The sequence below is a fragment of the Ailuropoda melanoleuca genome, chromosome 5, assembly GCF_002007445.2.
Source record: "Ailuropoda melanoleuca isolate Jingjing chromosome 5, ASM200744v2, whole genome shotgun sequence".
NCBI lineage: Eukaryota > Metazoa > Chordata > Mammalia > Carnivora > Ursidae > Ailuropoda > Ailuropoda melanoleuca.
Window position 1 is genome coordinate 43,082,183 of NC_048222.1, and position 17,527 is coordinate 43,099,709.

At 37.3% G+C, this 17,527-nt stretch overlaps 1 protein-coding gene across 4 annotated transcripts in view; it reads right to left on the reverse strand.

Moving 5' to 3' along the window:
* The window catches only part of TRIP4 (thyroid hormone receptor interactor 4), a 67,314-nt gene extending 52,169 nt beyond the window's left edge, over nt 1-15,145 (reverse strand). For 2 of the 4 annotated variants that reach the window (XM_034660835.1, XM_034660833.1), the window contains exons 1-3: nt 14,966-15,145; nt 10,473-10,642; nt 9,680-9,813 (exon numbers count right to left, since the gene is read on the reverse strand). In XM_034660835.1, coding sequence (XP_034516726.1) covers nt 9,680-9,813; nt 10,473-10,642; nt 14,966-15,066 — 405 coding nt within the window. In that variant the 5' untranslated portion in view covers nt 15,067-15,145. Of the gene's footprint in view, nt 1-9,679; nt 9,814-10,472; nt 10,643-14,956 lie in introns of all 4 variants that reach the window. The other 2 variants (XM_002914243.4, XM_034660834.1) reach the window with 2 other exon arrangements.
* Nucleotides 15,146-17,527: the final 2,382 nt, after the last annotated feature.

Below are 17,527 nucleotides of genomic sequence, written 5' to 3' on the forward strand. Positions count from 1 at the left end.
GACCCAGCAATTCAGTTCTTGGATATATATGCAACAGAAATGTATAAAAATGTTCACTAAAGACGTACAAGAATGTTCATTGCAGCACTGGAATTGAAAACTATCCAAATGTTCAACAGATTAATGTATTCACTTAATAGAATCCTCTGTACCCAATGAGAATGAAAAAGTATAGCTATACAAAACAATATGGATAATTCTTATAAACCATGTTAATTCAAAGAAGCCAGACACTAAAGAGTACATACTACTCAGCCCATTTACACAAAATTCATAAGGACGCAAAACTAACCTATGGTGTTGAAAGTCAGGAAGGTGTTTTCCCTTGGGAGGGATGTCATTTTGGGGCAAAATGGGAGTCCTCTAGAGGAATGGTAATGTTTTGTTTCTGGCTATACAGGTATGGTCAGTTTGTGAAAATACATCTGTTCACTTCTGTATATATGTTACAAAATAAAAAGTTTGAAAAGAGAACTATATTTATCAGCCTCTGTCTTAGTCCATTCAAACTGCGATAATAAAATATTACAGACTGGGTAGCTTATAAAAAACAGAAATTTATTTCTTACAGTTTTAAAGGCTGGAAGTCTAAGACCAGAGTGCCAGCAAGGTTGGTCACCCTCTTCCAGGTCACAGGAATGATTTCTTTTTTTTTTTTTTAAAGATTTTTTTATTTATGTGACAGAGAGACCGCCAGCGAGAGAGGGTACACAGCAGGGGAGTGGGAGAGGAAGAAGCAGGCTCCCAGCGCAGGAGCCTGATGTGGGACTCGATCCCGGAACGCCGGGATCACGCCCTGAGCCGAAGGCAGACGCTTAATGACTGCGCTACCCAGGCGCCCCTACAGGAATGATTTCTTCTAGATCACTGTATCATAACACAATAAAAGGGGTTAGGGAGCTCTGTGGGATCTCTTTTACAATACTAATCCCAGAGACACCTGGGTGGTTCAATTGGTTAAGTGTCTGCCTTTGGCTCAGGTCATGATCCCATGGTGCTGGGATCGAGTCCCGCATCCAGCTCCTTGCTCAGCAGGGAGCCTGCTTCTCCTTTCGCTTGCTGCTCCCCTGCTTGTGCTCGCTCTCTCTCTCTCTCTCTCTCTCCCCCCTACCCCGGGCAAATAAATTTTTAAAAATCTTAAAAAAAAAAAAAAGATAATCCCATTCATGAGGGCTCCACCTTCATGACAAAAAAACCTTCTAAAGGCCTCACTTCCTAATATAATTGCATTAGCATTTAACATATAAATTTGGGTGGGGGGACATAAACATTCAGACACTTAATTGTATAGATGCCTCTTGCTTTCCCTTTTCAGAGAAGAAAAATCTTTTTTTTTTTTTTAAGATTTTATTTATTTGTCAGAGGAAGAGACAGAGAGAACACAATTAGGGGGAGTGGCAGGCAGAGGGAGAAGCTCAGCAGAGAGCCCGATGTAGGACCCTGGGATCATGACCTGAGCCAAAGGCAGACGCTTAACCGAATGAGCCACCCAGGCATTCCCAGAGATGAAAAATCTTAAGAGTTCTAATGGATGGGATAATTACTACAAGGAAGAGAACAATTCTTTGCTCAGTGTAAAGAGAGGTGACACGCCCTAATGTCCAAAGCCAAGAGTTGAGATATAGAGATAATTTAAGTCAATCTAGGTAAAAATTAAAATCTAAGAAAGTGCTAAAGATTTATCTAATCTAGCAGGCTGCCATTTTCTCAAACTAGTCAATTCTGTCTTTGGCTGTCAGTGATGGTGATGAGGGGATTAAAATCTCTAAGCAGAAACTTGTATTGACTCCCATTAAAATATCCAGTAACATTAAAACAAGGTATTTGAAGGCTGTGCTTTGATGGGCTCTTATATACATAATGGGAAATGAGTATACTCTGAGAAATACAGTAGAGAAGGGAAGAACAAGACAAGCAAGAAAATTCATATCACGGCACTGCTTAAAACCATTCACTGGCTTCCCACTGTGCTGAGAATAAAAATCCAAGCTACTTATAATGTCCTATAAGGCTTTAGATATGGCCTCCAGGTGCTCTCCAACCTCATCTACATATCATTCTTCCCCTGTTCACTGTGTGCCTGCCACCCAGGCTTCTGACAATTCCCAGAACACCTGTCTCCATCTCCCCTTTGCACTTGTTATTCCCTCAATTTGAACAGTTCCTAGTCCATCTCTATATACTGGTTCCTTCTCAGTGTTCAGTTCTTAGCCATAATTTCACTCCCTCAGAGAGGCTTTTCCTGAACACCCCATATAAACTGGCTCCCTTCCTACCAACTACAGCCTATCACACTGCCCTTTTTATTTTTTCATGGCAGTTGTCACAATCTATAATTACTTAAAAAAATTTCTTTGACTGTCTTTTCTATCTTTCCTTTGAACCACTAAGATGTAAACTCTAGGAGAGCATGGGAATCTAATATGGTTTGTTTACTGCTATTATCTCTACTGCCTACATCAGTTCTTGACATATAGTAGACACGCAATACAATTTTCTGAATAATCAAATGAACTGCCCATAGAAGTTGAAGACCCATTTATCTACAGGTCCAAAAGTGGAACTATAAGTACACAGCTTAATCATTTCTCATGATTCCAGGTCTATGAATTTGCCTACTTACTAAAATGTATTTGTAACCCCCAAATCAATACTCCAGGTGCTTTCACAATTATTCGTGGACATGCACAGGGTGGCAAAAAAATCTGATCTTCCAAATGCATAGATTTCCCACTAAGGCTAAGGCAATGATACGCCTTCTTGTTTCAGCTCTCATACTATAAACAAATGTCTTATTTTTAGTCTATCTAGTGCCACTTTCTTACATTTTTGTGTTTTTCATGATCTTGATATTTTAAATGGCCCTATGAATACTGCTTAAGTGTTGTCTACTATTCCTGAGACCAAGAAGGGTGTACCTTACGTAGGAAATAGGTGTTAGATAAGCTTTCTTCAGGAGTAAATTATAGGGCTGTTGGTTGTGAGTTCAATGTTAATAAATGAATAATATATATCAAAGTGTCTTCAAACAGAAACACACATAAAATAAGGTTAAGTACTGAATGTTTCATAGAAATGTTGTGACCAGATGCTCACAGAAACCTAACCCTGTATTTCCCCTAAGAGTAATGGTTCAGGGCACCTGGGTGGCTCAGTTTGTTAAGCATCTGCTTTTGGCTCAGGTCATAATCCCAGGGTCCTGGGATGGAGTCTCACATCGGGGAGTTTGCTTCTCCCTCTCCCTCTGCCTCTGCCTCTCCCCTGCTTGTGCTCTCTCTCTAAGTAAACAAAATCTTTAAAAAAAAAAAAAAAAAGAAGAGTAATCATTCAGTATCCACTAATTCAGTGTACACTGAGGCTCTAATAAGAAATTACTATATAGGGGGCACCTGGGTAGCGCAGTCGTTAAGCATCTGCCTTCGGCTCAGGGCGTGATCCTAGCGTTCCGGGATCGAGTCCCACATCGGGCTCCTCCACTGGGAGCCTGGTTCTTCCTCTCCCACTCCCCTGCTGTGTTCCCTCTCTCGCTGGCTGTCTCTCACATAAATAAAAAAATCTTTAAATAAAAAAAATCTTAAAAAAAAAAAAAAGAAATTACTATATAGGGGATAAACCATTTTTTCGGGGCACCTGGGTAGTGCAGTCCTTAAGCATCTCAGGGCGTGATCCCGGCATTCTGGGATCAAGCCCCACATCGCTCCTCTGCTGGAAGCCTGCTTCTTCCTCTCTCACTCCCCCTGCTTGTATTCCCTCTCTCACTGGCTGTCTCTCTCTCTGTCAAATAAATAAATAAAATCTTTAAAAAAATAAAAAATAAAGAAAAATAATAAACCATTTTTTCAAAATCATTTTCCAAGTCTGCTTAATGAGTAGAAAATAATTAAGAACAAAATATAGACTCAGAAACAGGTTGAGGAATAAGTTGTTCTTAAAGCATTAAGAGATATAAAATTAAATGTTAAGTCATTACTAATTTGAAGGTCTTTCCCTACTCAAGCCTGGAAATTTAAGAGTGAACATTGGCTTTTATTTTTACCTTATGAAACCTACTTAACAACAAGCATCAGGGCACCTTATTCATTAAGATCCATTACTAAAAACAGGGAAATACTCTGTTAAACTAAGATTGGCATCTATTGTGCTAAAAAGCTAGGTTGTAGCAGAATATTACATAGTTAATACCAGCTTCTTTAATGTGGATTGGTCAATGAGTGAGTTGGCTGAACAGATTAGATCAACACAGGACTGGATGGATGAAAAGATTAAATGACTACAAAAAAGAAATACCAAAAAGAATTAGACTATAAAATTTTAAAATATCAATAGCTTCAAAACATTTATTTTTTAAATTTTTAAAAAGATTTTTATTTATTTATTTGAGAGAGAGACAGAGTGAGAGAAAGCATGGGAGAAAAGACGGTCAGAGGGAGAAGCAGACTCCCCGCAGAGCTGGGAGCCTGATGGGGGACTCGATCCCAGGACTCCAGGATCATGACCTGAGCCGAAGGCAGTAGCTTAACCAACTGAGCCACCCAGACGCCCCAAGTTTCAAAACACTTAAAAAGTAAACTGGAAGTTCTGAAAAAGCATCCTTAGGAAACTGATTCAAAGAAGAAAACATAGGTAAAAGGTACTCAGGTTTTCAACAACTTTCTCTCCTGGATGTTAAAAACTAATTTATTAAAAGTTCATTATTGGGGGCATCTGGTTGGCTCAGTCAGTTAAGCAACTGACTCTTGATTTCTGCTCAGTTCATGATCTCAGGGTTGTGAGACTGAGCCCTGCAGCAGCCCCACACTCAGTGGGAAGTCTGCTTGAGATTCTCTCTCTCCCTCTGCTCCACCCCACCCCTGCCCTACACTCTTTCTCTAATAAAAAAACAAACCTTTAAAAAAGTTCATTATTGTATTTTATGCTATTATTTAATGATTATTTTATTTACCTTTAAAGATTTATTTATTTTAGAGAGAGAGAAAGAGTGTGCATGCGAGAGCACACATGCACATGAGCTGGGAGAGGGGCAGAGGGAGAGAAACTCAAGCAGACTCAGTGCTGAGCACAGAACCCAACACGGGACTCAATCTCACGACCCTGAGATCATGACCTGAGATGAAACCAAGAGTCAGAGGCGCCACCGACTGAGCCACCCAGGTACCCCCATGATTATTCTTTAAAAAACTGAAATAAGGCTTTCAAATTTTTATCCATTATTTGGGGCACCTGGCTAGCTCAGTCAGTGGAGCATGCGTCTCTTGGTCTTGGGGTCATGAGTTCAAGCCCTACGCTGGGCATGAAGCTTACTTAAAAGAAAAAAAAAATGTTATCCATGATCTGATCACTCTGACCAGAAAATATTCTCCTTATGTTCCCATTATACTTTACCTTATTAAGATTCTATACACTTGCAGTCACCGCTTATAAAATATACAGTCACGCATATCTAGTAATGCATCTTCTACTTTAAAACAAGTAATTTTACTGATTAGAGTAATACAAAAAACTACTCAAAATAATGATCAGATGGATTACAAACCTAAATGTGAAAATTTTAACTTTTAAACTATTAGAGGAAAATTTAGGAGAATATATTTTTCACTTTGGGTTGGGAAAAATGCCTTAAGGCTTAAATAAGCAAAAAAAGGCATAAAACAAAGAAAAAGATCAATACATATAACTACATTAAAATTAAAAATTCCTGTGAGTCAAAAGATAACATAAAGGAAAAATAGACTAGTAGAGATCTACAACATACCTAATAAAAAATTTACACACAGAATACATAAAGAACTCCTATAAGTCAATTTGAAAAAGACTATTAACTCAGCAGAAAAGCAAGTCAAGAATATAAGTTGTTCATAATAATCCAAAAGGCCAAAAAAATGGAAACCAAAAACAAGTCAACAAACTCTTACACCCTTAATGACACACCCTTAATTTAGAATTCATGTGTATACAAAGAAAAATTAAATACCATTTCTTATACTAAAAATAGGCAAAACTTGGGGCACCTGGCTGGCTCAGTCAGTAAAGTATGCGACCCTTGATCTCAGGGTTCTAAGTTCAAACGCTACATTGGGTATAGAGAGCACTTTAAAAAAAATTAAAATAAATAAGTGAAAAATAAAATAAAAATAAGAATTTTTTTAAAAAGGGCAAAGCTTTAAAGGCTTCACAATATTATGTATTAGCAAAGAAGGAGAAATTAAATCAGTGGAATATTATATAGGAGTTAAGAGAAACAAACCAAAACAATGTGTCACCATGGATAGCTCTCGAAAAGTTCTAAAAAAAGGTCTGCAGGGGCGCCTGGGTGGCACAGAGGTTAAGCATCTGCCTTCAGCTCAGGGCATGATCCCGGCGTTATGGGATCGAGCCCCACATCAGGCTCTTCTGCTGTGAGCCTGCTTCTTCCTCTCCCACTCCCCCTGCTTGTGTTCCCTCTCTTTCTCTGGCTGTCTCTATCTCTGTCGAATAAATAAATAAAAATCTAAAAAAAATAAAAATAAAAAAAGGTCTGCAAAATGACAGTATGCTATTCATCTACATTTTAAAAAATCACACAAAACCATACTATATATTAATGTATTCCTATATGTGAAAAAATAGACTACTAAGATTCATACCACATTCAAGACAGTAATCATCTGCAGGGTGGGAGGAAATCGAAGGATTAGTTTCCCAACCTAAGCACTACTGACGCTCTGCTGCTCTGCTCTCCTGTGTTAAGTAGGGTGTTTAGGAGCATCCTTGGCTTCTGATCACTAGATGCTAGTGGCACCCCTCTGCCTCATGTTGTGACAGCCAAAATGTTTCCAGACACATTCCCTGGCAAAATCAAGAACCACTGGGTTAGAGAGAACAAAGAGAATTGCAACGTTCTTTTATAAGGTTCCTTTTATTTATTTTATTTTATTTTATTTTATTTTATTTTATTTTATTTTATTTTATGTAAACTCTACACCCAATATGGGGCTCAAACTCAAGACCACGAGATCAAGAGTCACATGTTCTACTGACTGAGCCAGCCTGGTGTCCCCTTGTTTTTTTTAAAGAAGAAAATATAAAAAATGAAGAAAATATTAAAAAAATGTGATGAATTGTCAATTCTGGGTGGTAAGTACATGGGTCTTTATTATATTAGTCATTACTCTGGGTTTTTTCCATCCAAAGAAGTCTATTTGTGAACTACCATATGATCCAGCAATCCCAATTCTAAGTATACATCTAAAAGGATTGAAAGTAGGGTCCTGAAGGGATAAATGCATGCCCATGTTCAGGGCAGCACTATTCACAACAGCCAAAAAGTGAAAGCAACTCAAACATACATTGAGGGATGAATGGATAAACAAAATGTGGTATATACATAAAGTGAATATTATTTAGCCTTAAAAAAGAATGAGGCTTGAGAACACTATGCTATGTGAAATAAGCCAGGCACAAAAAGACAAACACTGTTTGATTCCACTTAGATGTAAACAGTCGAATTCACAGAAACAGAAAGTAGTTGACAGGGACTGGGAGGAGGAGGAGAAAATGGAGAGCTATTTAATGGGTACATAGTTTAGCTTTGCAAGATGAAAAAGTTCTGGAGATCTATTGCACAACAATCTGATAATACTTTCAATACTACTAACCTATACATTTAAAAATGGTTAAGATGGTAAAAAAAAAAAAAACCTTACCAATCGTACATCTTAAGTACGTGCAATTACATATGTATGTCAATTACACCTCAATAAAGCTGTTTTTTTTAAAGACTATGCTTGTTCATTGTAAAAATAAAAAATAGAAAATACAAGAGTATAAAGAGGAAAAATTTAAACACTTATTGTCATATTACCCAAAGAAACACCAGTTTTAACATTTTCCTTTTAACCTTCCTATGTTTGTATGTGTGTGTGTGAAAGTATGTTTGTGTGTATATAGAATCAGTAATTTTTAAACACAAAAAATCACATACATATTTTATTCATGAATTTTTCACTCAATATTTAATGAGTGTTTTCCCAAATTATGTATTTTAGAGAACTATTTTATTAGTTGCATGGTATTCTATCAAAAAAGGGAACCATAATTAAGGTAATCTTTTTCTTACTGTTACACAGGTGAGTTTAAATTTTCAAGTTTGCATGCATTTCTTCTTTTATTTTTTTAAGATTTACTTATTTATTTTAGAGAAGGAGAGAGCACTGTGGGGAGGGGCAGAGGGAGAGGATGAGAGAGAGTCCCAACATGACTCCCCACTAACCGTGGAGCCTGATGTGGGGCTCAATTTCATGACCCTGGGATCACAACCTAAGCTGAAACCAAGAGTTGGTCACTTAACCAACTGAGTCACCCAGGCACCCCTTTACATGCATTTCTGATTACTTTCTTAAATTAGATTTTTGAGTCCTATTAGTAACTCAAAAGGATATGAAAATTTCTATGGTTCTTGCTGTATGCTGCCTAACTGTCTCCCAGAAAGCTTAAACTAATTTACATTGCCACCAGTAGTGTACAGGGAGTTCCTGTACAAATAAGACTTTACCATCACTGAGTACTCTATTTTAAAAATCTTTAACAATTTAAAATTATAGGCAATATCTCAGGGATTTAATGTGTATTTATTTGATTACCAGTAGAGTAACCAACCATCCTGTTTTGCATAGGACTTAGGAAAATCCCAGAATACTGGACCTAGAGTGCTAAAACCGAGAAAGTCCCTGACAATTAGGGTGAAGAACTGGTAAAGGTAAATATCTTTTAATGGTTATTGGTTATTTGTGTTTTTCCTTTTGCTGTGATGCTTCTTTGCTTATTTTATTCAGCTTGATAAAAGGCTTAAGTCTCTATTCTTTTCCCTTTAACATTATTTTGCAAATACTTTTCCACATTTTTTTCCCATTGTCATCACACTCAGAGTTTTTTGGTCGCCTCTCTTCCATCTTAGCATAATTAACTATTTCCTTCTATTGGGAAATTTAGTTTCTCAAAATTTCCTTGATTGTAAATATTTCTGCTTACTTCACAGGGCTATTTTGAGAACCCTGAAAAAATACGAAAAAACTCTAAAAACTAAATGATGATGATAGTGGTGGTGGCAGTGGTAGATGGCCCAAAGTAGGAACACTCTTAACAACAGATAGAATTGTGCATTCTTTTAGTAAAAATCCACACACACATCCACAAAATGTTGAAGTTGAAGCCCTGGTGACCTTCATTAAATATTTTCCATTTAGGGGTACCTGGATGGCTCAGTCAGTTAAGCATCTGCCTTCAGCTCAGGTCATGATCTCTAGGTCCTGGGATCAAGCCCCACATTGGGCTCCTTGCTCAATGGGGAGTCTGCTTGTCCCTCTCCCTCTGCCCCTCTCTGCTGCTTGTGCTCTCTATCAAATAAATAAATAAAATCTTTAAAAAATAAATAAATATTTTCCATATTTTCCATTTATATATATCTCTTTCTCATTCTCATTTCTAACCAAGATGTCCTTATAATAACTATTTAATCAGGCTGCCAAAAAAATCTACCATATAGAAAGTGATATATCATCATCATTACTTTCTCTCCATAAAATTCATATATTTGTTGAAAAATTGCCCTCTAGACCAATTTGTACACTTTGCTCTCTGAACTGCATCAGTCACCTCTCCTTTTGCATAGAACTAGAAAAAGACTCATTCTATAAGCACTCACCTTGGCCAAATCAAAAGGTGTTTTGACCTCCCTAGTTGTGTCAGGTTCAGCAAATGCAGGAACTTCCTGTCTATTTCTTCCTTTCCGCCTACTCCTCTTTAGCTGGTCTCCTGATCTCTGCCCATCCAACATTTCTTTAAAGAAAATAACATTGTATACATTTATATACGTACATAGATTGATAATAGCAGGATTCATTGGTGAACTAATATCTAATAAAGAGAAGATATTGCTTAATATTTAGAGAGAAGATACGAAGTCAGACAGCTTTTTACATTAGCTTTTCCTCTCAAACCAGAATTATATTTAAGCCATAATTTTCAAGATAGTAGATGATAAAGACTACTGGCTAGGACTATAGTGGTAAATTAAAATCTAATATTTTTAAACTGTATAATAATAATTACTTAGATTATTTAGTTTGGTGTTTACCTTTTGTATTTTTTAACTGAATAGTTCCTTCTAAATGCTATTCATACTAAAACTGGTCAACATTTACTTTCATCCAGGTATACATATAACAAAAGTGTTTTTTTTAAATCCATGGATAAATTTTTCAAACTATTCTGAAACCACATTTGTATCTGCAAATAAGCATTTTTGTGGTATTTTCAAAGTTCAAAAAGTCTGAACTAAAACAATAGTCATTACAGTTTGAGTAGAACTGAACTAAAAATATGTGTACATTTGATTCTGCTTAAGTTAGCTGGAGGAAATAGCAGTGACAGAAAATATCAGGTCCTATAAACCAGCCCATTTACCAATATTTCAATCCTCAATTATATTAACTTACCATCTTTTTTGAAGGACTGTTGCAGAGCATCCGAGCTCAACTCCTGATCATTCTTTTGCCATTTCATTATAAGCTCCTCAATGAATTGACCTTTTTTGTCCTCATTTCCCTGAAGAAGGTCAGTAACATATTCTCGTATCTCTTCAGCACTCTCAATTGACAAAACATACCTCAGGAAGCAAAAATATAAGTTGTTGAAAGAAGACCTGCTTACACTATGTCTTTCAATAATCACAACAGAAATCAAGGTAGTACAAACCATTCATTAATCCATTAAAGTGGATTGTACCAAATTCTATGCTAGATGCTAAGGATGTAAGTTTGATTAGGACAAAAATCCTGACCTCAAGTAGTTCATAATCTAATCTTCATACAATTTTGTTAGAAGATTAGAATTAATGTTTTGAAGATAGGCTTGTGGAGCTGTCCTTAACACAGGAATCCTTTCTCTAACTACATATCTGCAGTCATTATATTTTCCTAGGAATACAAACGAATCAATCTTTATACTACAAAACCGAAAATTTCTTTTTTGTTAAAAATATCAGTATATATGATAATCCAACCAGTTATTGATTTAATATTCTCAAAAATTATAAATCAGGGCAGCTGGCTGGCTCAGTCAGTACAGCATGAGACTCTTGATCTTGGGGTTGAGTTCGAGCTCCATGTTGGGTGTAGAGATTACTTCAAAGAAAAATAAAATCTTTAAAAAAAATACAAATAAAGATTAGCATCACATTAGAATAAGCAGATCTATTTTATTTATTTATTTTTTTAAAGATTTTATTTATTTATACAACAGAGACAGAGACAGCCAGCGAGAGAGAGAACACAAGGAGGGGGAGTGGGAGAGGAAGAAGCAGGCTCATAGCGGAAGAGCCTGACGTGGGGCTCGATCCCATAACGCCGGGATCACGCCCTGAGCCGAAGGCAGATGCTTAACCGCTGTGCCACCCAGGCGCCCCAAGCAGATCTATTTTAAAGAAATATTATAAAGGGTTCCTAGAAGTTAAATGGGCTAACAGTTGGTCAGTATAAATTTTCTAAAAATTGACAGGCCTGTATATTTGAAGTGCCTTAAAAATAATCCAGTAATTCCATTTATAGACTCTATAGGAAATTGTATTCAAAAAGTTAACTGCATCACTATTTGAATTAATGAAAAACTAGAAGCTATTTAAAACATCCATTGATGGGAAAGACTAATGAATTCAAGTTTTCAGACTTTACAAAATGTGATATACCACCACTAAAAGTGAAATTTATGAATAATTATTATTGACCTGAAAAAAATGCTTTCATATAATGGTAAGTGAAATAACAGGATAGAATGTAGAGTACAGGAGAGCAATAACAATTGCTAAAAGAGGGGCGGCTGGGTGGCTCAGTCACTGGGCGTCTGCCTTTGGCTCAGGTCATGATCCCAAGGTCCTGGGATCAAGCCCCGCATCGGGCTCCCTGCTCACTGGGAAGCCTGCTTCTCCCTCTCCCACTCCTTCTGCTTGTCTTCCCTCTCTCGGTGTGTGTCTCTCTCTGTCAAATGAATAAAATCTTAAAAAAAAAACACAAAACAACTGCTAAAAGAAATGTGTATATCCATACACCTCCAAGTATGAAAAAAGGCCAGGCGGTTATATACTAAAATGATTACCACAGAGTGATATGATTAAAGAGAGTTATTTTATTTTTTCCTCTAAGATGAATATGTTTTGAAAATATATTATAATACACGTAGGAAAAACACTGAGAGAAACAATGATTACCTCTGCATTGTGGTATTATGGTAATTTTGGTTTCCTTCTCTATCTTTTTCTGATTTTTTTAGGTTTCTACGTGATTATGTTACACCAAGGAAAGAAAGAATTGAAAAAATAACTTGTAAATTAACTTATCTGACCATGAAAGCATTATAAGATCTGAATAAACTGTAATTCAGACACACTGATATTGGATACAAGAAAAATTATTATAATGCTATATTCCTTTAAATTAAAAAAAAATTATGTGATTGTACCATCACTAGTAGCATATGTACTAGGTTTTTTTTTCTAACATGGTGGTATATTTGCAGAGTTATGATCCATAGGTGAATAAACCTGTGCCTTTGGGCCTCATTAAGAGCATCTTTTAATCCATCATAGATTATAAAGACACAACCGTTTTTCAGTACTTTTACAGTTTAATCAACTTGATCCCCAAACTTAGCAGCCCCCATCAAAAGATTAATTACTACCAAGTTCTCACAGAAGGAACTGCAAGGAACCTCAGGGGATCATTTAACTGTGGAGTATTCAAACCATGAGGGAAGTACTTAAAGAGTTCCAGAAACATTTGAATAAATGTTATTTTAACTATTTAACAAAGTATAAGGAACAGCATACATCCAAATGTGTTATATGCAAAATCTTACCAAAATAGGGCCTTCCAAAACATGAGCTAAGGCAGATTGTAGAACAAAGTTTAATTTGCTAATTCTGTGTACAAATCTTAATGTTCCATAAATGTATCACTGATTAGGAAGGTAGTAGTTCTGTGCTGTTTGTAAAAATTCAGGCCACTCACGCCAAATTTTTCAAGTTAGCACACTACCATAGTACTAATTTTCAATTAAATACCAGGCAAAGCATAGCAAATTTACACACAAATGCTTTGATCATGGCATTATAGATGTTGAGCAATAACTAGTAAAAACCTAATAAGTCAAATGAGTTCAAATAGCATTCTATTATAGGTAGCTTCAGTTCTTTTTTTCAGTTTTGAACAATTCTTGTAGAACTTACGAGTAAAAAAAAAAAATGCAAGCAGGTATTCAGCCATACGTAGCACTTCAACTATGAAACTTAAATTTCTGATCACTGTTCTTTAAAGGGTGTGGGTAAGTTTAATTGAGAAAAATCTAAGGCTTCAAAATGAGCTGTTAAACCACAATCTACGAAAATTAGAATTTTCCTCATATTGTGTAAGCAGACAAGATACAAATGGATATGAGACTGAGAAGACTGCATTTAACCATACTGCATTGTTGATCCATCAAACATAGCCTCAACTGGGCACCTGGGTGGCTCAGTCGTTAATCGTCTTTCTTGGGCCCAGGTCATGATCCCAGGGCTGTAGGATCGAGCCCCACATCTGGCTCCCTGCTCCACGGGAAGCCTGCTTCTCCCTCTCCCACTCCCCCTGCTTGTGTTCCCTCTCTCGCTGTGTCTCTTTCTCCCAAATAAATAAAATCTTTAAAAAAAAAAATAGCTTCAATCTTCGTGCAGTTGTTGTCATTGTTGTCGTTGTTTTAACCGAGGGACTTTTTTTGTTTGGTATATGTGCAAAGTCTCATTATGTCATTTGCCAGCATTCCACTGCTTTAAAAAAATGTTTGAAAACTACTTAATATGATCTTGCCTTCAAACAAAGATAAAGACAAGCCATACGATTTGGCAAGTTTTTTTTTTAATAGTTTTTTTCCAATGTTTAAAACAAAAACCTTTAAAACAGGCTTTCTTAAGTCTCTCCTTGCCAACAAGTCTGTTTTCTCCAAACTCAGCAACTCACTTCCTACAAAAGCCCTAGAAACGGCAATTTAAGTTTCACTATCTATGAACAAGGAATCAAATCAAGGAACACTTTCAGGTTTGATCTAGTCCATGTTTTTCCCCACCTGGGACACTGCACTTGCACCTACCCACCCTTTAGTTCTCAGGTTAAAGTCATCCCTTGAAGTGAACCTTCCAAGTTTCTCAAATCTTAGTGGGAGGTTTTTACTCCGTGCTCCCACAACATTTTCACATTTCCCCCATTCATCAACCAGAGAGAACCCAGTGGTCTCAGTCGTCTTTGTTGCCCCAGCACCAGTTATGTAGTGCAACAAACAGGATAAACAAATCAATTGAAAGCAAATACTAAATTATGTCACCATCTCCACTTCATAAAAACTATAAAGTATTAAAGATAAACTCTGCTAACTATTCATTTTATAGACACGGAAACTAAGGTATAGAGAGGGAAATTAAAATGCCCAAGGTTCCAAAACTGGTAAATGACAACAGAAACTAGAACATGGGACTCCTCAGTCAGAAGCTATTTACACCTCACCACCGCAGCCTCAATTTAAAGTCCCGGTCCTATGTGACACAACCCAGATCGGGCAAACTAAAATGCTCAGAGCAAGGGATTTCTGGAAAAACAATTTGACTTGCCCCTTCTCTCCAGAATTTATAAGGAAACTGGCTCCCGGGACAGTTTTAGAGGTCCAATTATCAGAGATCTGGCGTTTTCCTAAGAAAAAAAGCCCCACCGGATGATCGTGTAGCCTGACAAACTATTCCAGAAGCTAAATGTAAAGCCGGAGGTCAAAATTCGGCGCCTAGACACCGACAGCAGCCCTTTTATCGTATTTCTTCACTCTCATCAACTTTTTATTCCTCCCCGCTTCCCCTTTCCCTCAGTCAGTGCACATCCCAGAGCTCCTTCCCGCCTGGGTCCCGAACCGGTCTCACTGCATGATCTCCTCGCTGACATCCAGGCCGAACGTTTTCCGCAACTGTTGGGTGCACCAGCCCACCAGCTGCTCCCGGGACGCCGCCCCAGCCACCGCCATTTTTCCCAGCCGGAACCAGCTGGGTTCCAACAGCCCCACGTCCTGCGCCGGACTAGTCCCCTTCGCAACACCGACCTCGCTCGCGCGGGTTCCGCCAGCCTGCACTGCCCCTCTCGCGGTGGCACCGCCCCCAGCACAGGTCCCTCCCACCCCTGCCACCCCCTCTTTCCCGCTTCCTGGCATTGTTTACGCTAGTACCAGAGCTCAACTGCGCGTGATTTTTCTGCATCGTTAGATGTAGGGCTTGAGAATCGGGAATTCTATGGAGAAGACAGTACCAATACCTGTAACAACTACAGTCGAGGAAAAGATAAAACTCTTAATCTGAGAGGCCAGTTTTTAAATTATTCTGGTTTTATGTAAGACATTTAAAATAGCACTTGCAAGCTAGAATAACCACTGTGAAGATTTGCTTTGGTGGTAGTGGTTTTATTAATACTCCGTGTGGTCTAATGCTAGATTCTTGCTATTAAAACCTCTACCTATTAAATATTTTTAACCCAAGTCTTTTCCAGGAGAGCCAAGACAACCCAGGAAGCTGGTGGGGTGGGGTGGGGGAAGAGAACTCTAATAAAACAGGTGCTGGGATTTGGCTTTCAAGAACTTCCACACAAATTCCCTGTCGTGATTTTTTTTTTACTTATGTAATACTTTTTTTCTGCCAACAATTGTCCTTTTTAAAGTTTTTAATTTAAATTCCAGTTAACGTACAGTGTAATATTAGTTTCAGGTATATAATACAGTGATTCAACACTTCCATGTAACATCTGGTGCTCATTACAAGTGTATTTAATCCCCAACACCTATTTAACCCCCCCATCCTGCAGTAATTTTTATTTTTTATTTTCTTAAAGATTTATTTATGTATGTTTAGAGAGAAAGAGCACAAGGGGAAAGGGCAGAGGGAGAGAGAGAATCTCAAGCACACTCACCACTGAGCCAGGAGCTGGATGCTAATGCCCAGCTCAATCTCGAGACCCTGAGATCATGACCTGAGCCCAAATGAAGAGTCAGACTCTTAACGGCTTAATGGACTGAGCCGTCCATCCAGGCGCCCCTTGCAGTGATGTTTATTACTTTCATTTTTATTTTTAGATTTTATTTATTTGAGAGAGAGAGCGCACGAGAGAAAGCATGAGCAGAAGGAGCGGCGGAGGGAGAAGCAGGCTCCCCGCTGAGCAGGGAGCCCCAAGTGGGGCTGGGATCATGACCCCAGTCGAAGGCAGCTGCTTAACCAACTGAGCCGCCCAAGTGCTCCCTTAGCAGTGATTTTTAAAAAGTCGAAGCTATTTCAACCAGACTCATATGTGTTTCACTACTCCTTACTCCACTGGGATAACGGACTGGGGAAACTTAGCCGAATTATCCTGGAGAGCTTATTATCCTCTGATATATCTCATCAATAAATTTTTTTGAAGATTTTATTTTTTAAGTTCTCTCTACACCCGCTGTGGGGCTCAAAATCACAACCCTGATACCAAGAGTTGTGCTCCACAGACTGAGCCCGCCGGAGTCCCCATCAAAAAATTTAATTGGCTGACTTTGTGTTAAATTTATAGTTTCTTCATTCCCATTAGGCTATGTAAACTAAGCAATTAAATTAATTGGATCCTGCTTCACCTTTTTATGCTAATGTTTTCATTGACATAATCAAAATCATGTAAGCACATTGATTTACATTGGGTGTAGATTGTCTTTGTTATTAATTTGGAAAATATATGATTTTCTAGCTTTAAAAAAACAAATACAATGTGAATGTTAATTAATAGTGGGTACAAATTTTGTTTCTTTATAAAAATCTGCTACATTTCATATTAATAAAACATACCCAAATTGTTTACCTGTTTCTTTGTTCAGGTCCCACAATTTAAATGTTAACTTCTTGAAGACAAGGGACTATGGCAAGATTGTTTTTACAACAGGACTCAGTACATCATATAAATTATGATGCATTATTAGGTCCTCCAGAATAAAGCTATTCTTTAAAAAATAAAGTATATTTTTTATATAAAGCATATGTTAATGATTGTAATCTCTAGTTTGTAATGTATATAATGTAATACAATGCCATTTACAGTCATTATCATTTATTAAAATGCACTTCTGCCTGAGCAAAGCAAGCACACCTATTTAACATGGCTTAAAGATATTCTTTTGTATAAATTTAGGCAGATATTTCATACATATATACTACAACTTTTCACAATGCCTTAGGCCTTTGAAATTTTCAAGTTCACACCAATTTTCTGTGTTTTATTTAACTAAAGGAGAAGCGCTTCCATAAATTTAGAATTTTTGCTAGACATCACTGCTTGTTCCCTGATTTTTTTACCTTAATATGCATTCTTCCCTATTATTAAAAGACACACATACAAACACAGCTATAGTAAGAGACTGCTCCTGTGTGCGAAGGTATATTTAGAATTCTTTCTAGCCATTTACTTGGCGTGTGAACTAAGAA